Genomic DNA, 3,906 nt, shown 5'->3' with positions numbered 1-3,906 from the left:
CGTGGGAACAGGACAGACTTGGAGCTCGGCCCTGTGGGAGCTTCAGCACTGGGTCTCGAGTTGGTTACAAGGAAGTGAGTGTTACACCAAGCAAGGGGGAAACAGGGCACAGCCACCAGGAGCAAGGTTTACAATTCTGAGACATGGGGGTCAGGGCAGAGAGGGAGGCAGGAGGAAAGAGGGCCGTAAGACTGCCCGGTCCCCATTCCCACACCCGTTTGGAAGCAGAGCCCCTTGGGCACTAGCTGGCCCCTCCCCCTGGGAGCTTAGCCAAAGTGTCAAAGCTGGAAGAATTATTGCATCACTGGGCACTCGAGGGTTAATGATGGGGAGTGGACAGGATCTGTGTATTTAACTAATTGAAAGGTGCCCTGAGATCACAGGCCCCTGCTCACTTCCTCCCACAGCAGCAGGCTCCTCTACCCCCTGCCTACCTCCCCTAGGATGAAACCTCCCCTCGACCTGGCTTTCCTTTGCCTCCTGGGTAAGTGAGCTTCATGACCTCCCCCCCTTCCTGCCCCACTTGGCAATAGGAAGCTTCTGGATGCCTGAGCATGGCTCTGCACAGGGCATCATGGGTACCAAGCACTAGAAACTGCCCACCCACCCCCACCCACCTAGCCATCCTGAGGCTTGTGCTACCCGAGCCAGCACTGACTGGAAGAGAGGGAGGGCAGGGGGAGAGCTGAGAAGAATGCAGTGAGGTGGGGGGGGGCGGTCATGGGATGGATGCCTCCTCACAGATGAATCAGAAGGGTCAGAAGGAGGAATTTAGGGCGGTCCATAAAGGTGGCTAGGAAACAGGCCCAGGGGTGTTGGCAGCAGAGTGCCGCTGGGGAGATAGGGCCTGAGGTCTGGGGAGATTAAGATTTTTTTGAGAGAAATTTAAAGAGTCGGTGGAGAGTGCCGACACAGCATGAGCTAGTGAAGGGGAGCGAGGAACCTGAGGTGGGTGGGAAACTGCAAAGGCAAACAAGAATGAGCACCTGAGTTCAAATCCTCAAGAGCCACGTAAAGAAGCTAGGCGCGTGGCTCCCACCTGAACTCCCCAGTGCTGGGGCCAGAGACGGGCGGATCCTCTCGGCAGGTCTAGGTTCGCTGAGAGATTATGTCTCAAAAAGTAAGGAGGAAAATAATAAAGGAATAAAGGACACTGATACCAACCACTGGCCTCCATGGAGTCACATGTGTGGGTGACACACATACACAGAGAGAGGAGGGAGGGAGGGGGGGAGGGAGACCTAGGAGGTTAAGGCATAAAGGGTGCCATTGCTATCATTGCTATTGACAGCTGGGTGCTTTGGGGAGGAAGCTTAACTGAAGAGTTGGGGAAATGTCAGATCTGAAGGGACTTGATGACGGGGCCCTGGACGGGATGCTCACTGGCACTGAGGGACCCTGTGGCCTGGACCTTCTCTTCTGTAGTGCCCCTGGCTGGCGGGAACTTGGTCCAGTTTGGAGTGATGATTGAGAGGATGACAGGAAAGCCTGCGCTGCAGTACAATGACTACGGCTGCTACTGCGGTATTGGTGGCTCCAACTGGCCAGTGGACCAGACCGACTGGTGAGCAGGAGGACCCACGTGGAGGAGGAAGAGCTGGGGAAGCAGTCTGGGAGGAAGAGGAGCTGGGGGTACCCAGACAGCAGCGATTCGTGCTCCACTTTCATCCTGGGTCCTGGGGCCCCAGCGGCTCCGCTCCAGTCCAGCCCAGCCCGACTCACAGCCCCTCCAGGTTAACTCTGACCCCACAGGTGCTGCCACGCCCACGACTGCTGCTATGACCGCGTGAAGAAGCTGGGCTGTGAGCCGAAGCTGGAAAGGTACCTCTTCTCTGTCAGTCGCGACAACATCTTCTGTGGTAGGTGGCCAACCCCGGAGTGACCCTCCCCCCAGACAGGTGTCCCTCCAGGTGGTGACCTTGGTCCTCATCACAGGGCCAGACCCATTAGCCCTCCCACCCTCCATCATCTCATAAGAGTAGAAACGCATGTCCACCTGTTCCTATTCTTCCTGGGCATCTGGGCTACAGGCCTACTCAGCCTTGTGACCCATCGGTGTAGTTCTTGCTCTGCCCCAGCCTCTGGGGAGTGAACAGAAGGGACTGAGCTGAGTCACACCCAGGGCTGCATCATTCACACGACCCTCCCCTAGGAGGCGCCAGGAGGAGCTGTGACTTGGGATGCGGGGGTCAGGAGGGTGTGGGGGTATTCTCATGAGCTGTTTCTCCCCTCTGGGGCTGCTGGGATAGCCCCACCTCCTCCGCTTTGCCAAGTTTTATGCCTATTTGGCTCTATTGGCTTTCTTCTGGGCCTCATCTAGGGAAACAGCCTAAGTCAAGGATACCCAAGGGGCACTTCGGATCAGAGGATCCAACTCTCTTCCCAGTGTAAACCCAGGTACAGCCTGGAGGAGAGTAAGGCCTAATGGGTGTAGGATGAAAGGAAAGACAGGAAGGACCCAGGCAGTTAGAGGATTAGGCTTATCACAGAACCCAGAGGTCTGAGCCAAAGTGTGAGCCAAGACCAGCATCCCTGGGGCAGAACTGGCTCCAACTGACTGTCCTGCACCTGCAGGGGAGTGCTCAGCAGGGCAGCTGCGTCAGGTCCTGTCACTGAGGGCTCAGGCAAGGTGGGATCGTCCCCAGCTGGGATGGTGCTGAGAGAGGAGTCAGGCAGAAGGGACACAGGCCCTTTGCCTCATGCCCACCGTGACACTTTGAACAAGGCAATGAGCTGTGGAAAACCTGTGTGATTCCTTGCCTGTTATGCTGAGATAGCCACGCCCATCTCCCCAGCTGCCCACTGTTAGGACCTCAAGTCCTGCTGAAATAGCAGGGTGGAATCCCAAAGGGAAATGCTCGTCTTTGAGGGGCAAATGAGGCACCAGACCCTTCTAGACAAGAAGGTGTATTCCTGGGGACAAAAGAGCCAGAGCCACTCTGGACAGAAATGGACAACGGCAGTGGGTTCAAGAATGTCTTCTGGACAGCTGGCACCTACCATGCTAATGCCATCTGGCTCTAGGGAAGGTGGGATGGCATGGAAGGATGCCCAGGCTGGGTGCAGGTTCTGTCTGCTCTGATAGAGACAGGCTGAGGCTCGGAGAGGCCGAAGCACTAGCTTAATAGCCTCCAGCCCGGATACTGGCCATCATATTGTCACCTGGGGGAGAGGGGTTGTTAAGGCCCTGGCATGAGGAAGATGAGAAGTTGTGAAGCCCCTCGTTGACAGGAGAGGGCTAAGACTGTGAGTGAGATTGGAGGGGAAGCAAACACCCAGGGCAACGTTTTGGCTTGCTGAGTGTCCTGGACCGGGCAGGCCAGCCCCAACCCAGCCCTTGATTGGCAAGTATGAAACATCTCCTTGGAGGTGAGCTTTCCTAGGAAGAGGAAAAGGGGTGAAGATGGGGCTGGGAACCTGGACCCACAGAGCAGCCAGAGCCACCCCCAGCCTGCACCCCAGGCCCTGGCTTATTTCCGTTCCCCTCCAGCTGGTAGAACCACTTGCCAGCGGCAGACCTGTGAATGTGACAAGAGGGCCGCACTCTGCTTTCGCCACCACCTGGGGACTTATAACCGGAAGTATGCCCACTACCCCAACAAGCTGTGCACCGGGCCCACCCCACCCTGCTGAGGCCCTGCTCATCTCCGTAGCCACCCCAGGCTGCTGCCGTCCCAGGCCTGGAGAGAAGCACGGAACCCAAATCTCCCCCGCCTCCCCCCCCCCCCCCCCCCCCCGCAAACCCAAACCCATCCCTCCCTTTAGAGATTGTAACCCCGCCCCCAGCCTCCCGGGGCCACACTCAGTCCTCAGTCAGGAGCCCTGGGACTCCTCAGCACTCCCAGGACCCACTAAGTGTCCCCTGATATCTGTTCCCTCTGAAGAAGAAGAGAATTATATTTCCCT

At 57.4% G+C, this 3,906-nt stretch overlaps 1 protein-coding gene across 1 annotated transcript; it reads left to right on the top strand.

Annotated features, from left to right (window-relative positions):
- Positions 1-444: 444 nt before the first annotated feature.
- Positions 445-3,633, top strand: Pla2g2e (phospholipase A2 group IIE). Its single transcript, XM_021630745.2, has 4 exons — positions 445-484; positions 1,426-1,564; positions 1,753-1,859; positions 3,491-3,633. Exons 1-4 carry the CDS (start codon positions 445-447, stop codon positions 3,631-3,633), a joined length of 429 nt encoding a protein of 142 aa, XP_021486420.2.
- Positions 3,634-3,906: the final 273 nt, after the last annotated feature.

Source organism: Meriones unguiculatus, chromosome 3 (genome assembly GCF_030254825.1).
Source record: "Meriones unguiculatus strain TT.TT164.6M chromosome 3, Bangor_MerUng_6.1, whole genome shotgun sequence".
In the NCBI taxonomy this organism is placed as follows: Eukaryota; Metazoa; Chordata; class Mammalia; order Rodentia; family Muridae; genus Meriones; species Meriones unguiculatus.
Note: the sequence above shows the minus strand (reverse complement) of the source record. Positions and strands in the feature narration are given on the sequence as shown.

Coding starts and splice junctions, on each gene's coding strand:
- Pla2g2e (XM_021630745.2), top strand. CDS start 445: ATGAAACCTCCCCTCGACCTGGCTTTCCTTTGCCTCCTGG. Junction 485..1,425: donor GGCTTTCCTTTGCCTCCTGG/GTAAGTGAGCTT, acceptor TCTCTTCTGTAG/TGCCCCTGGCTGGCGGGAAC. Junction 1,860..3,490: donor TCGCGACAACATCTTCTGTG/GTAGGTGGCCAA, acceptor GTTCCCCTCCAG/CTGGTAGAACCACTTGCCAG.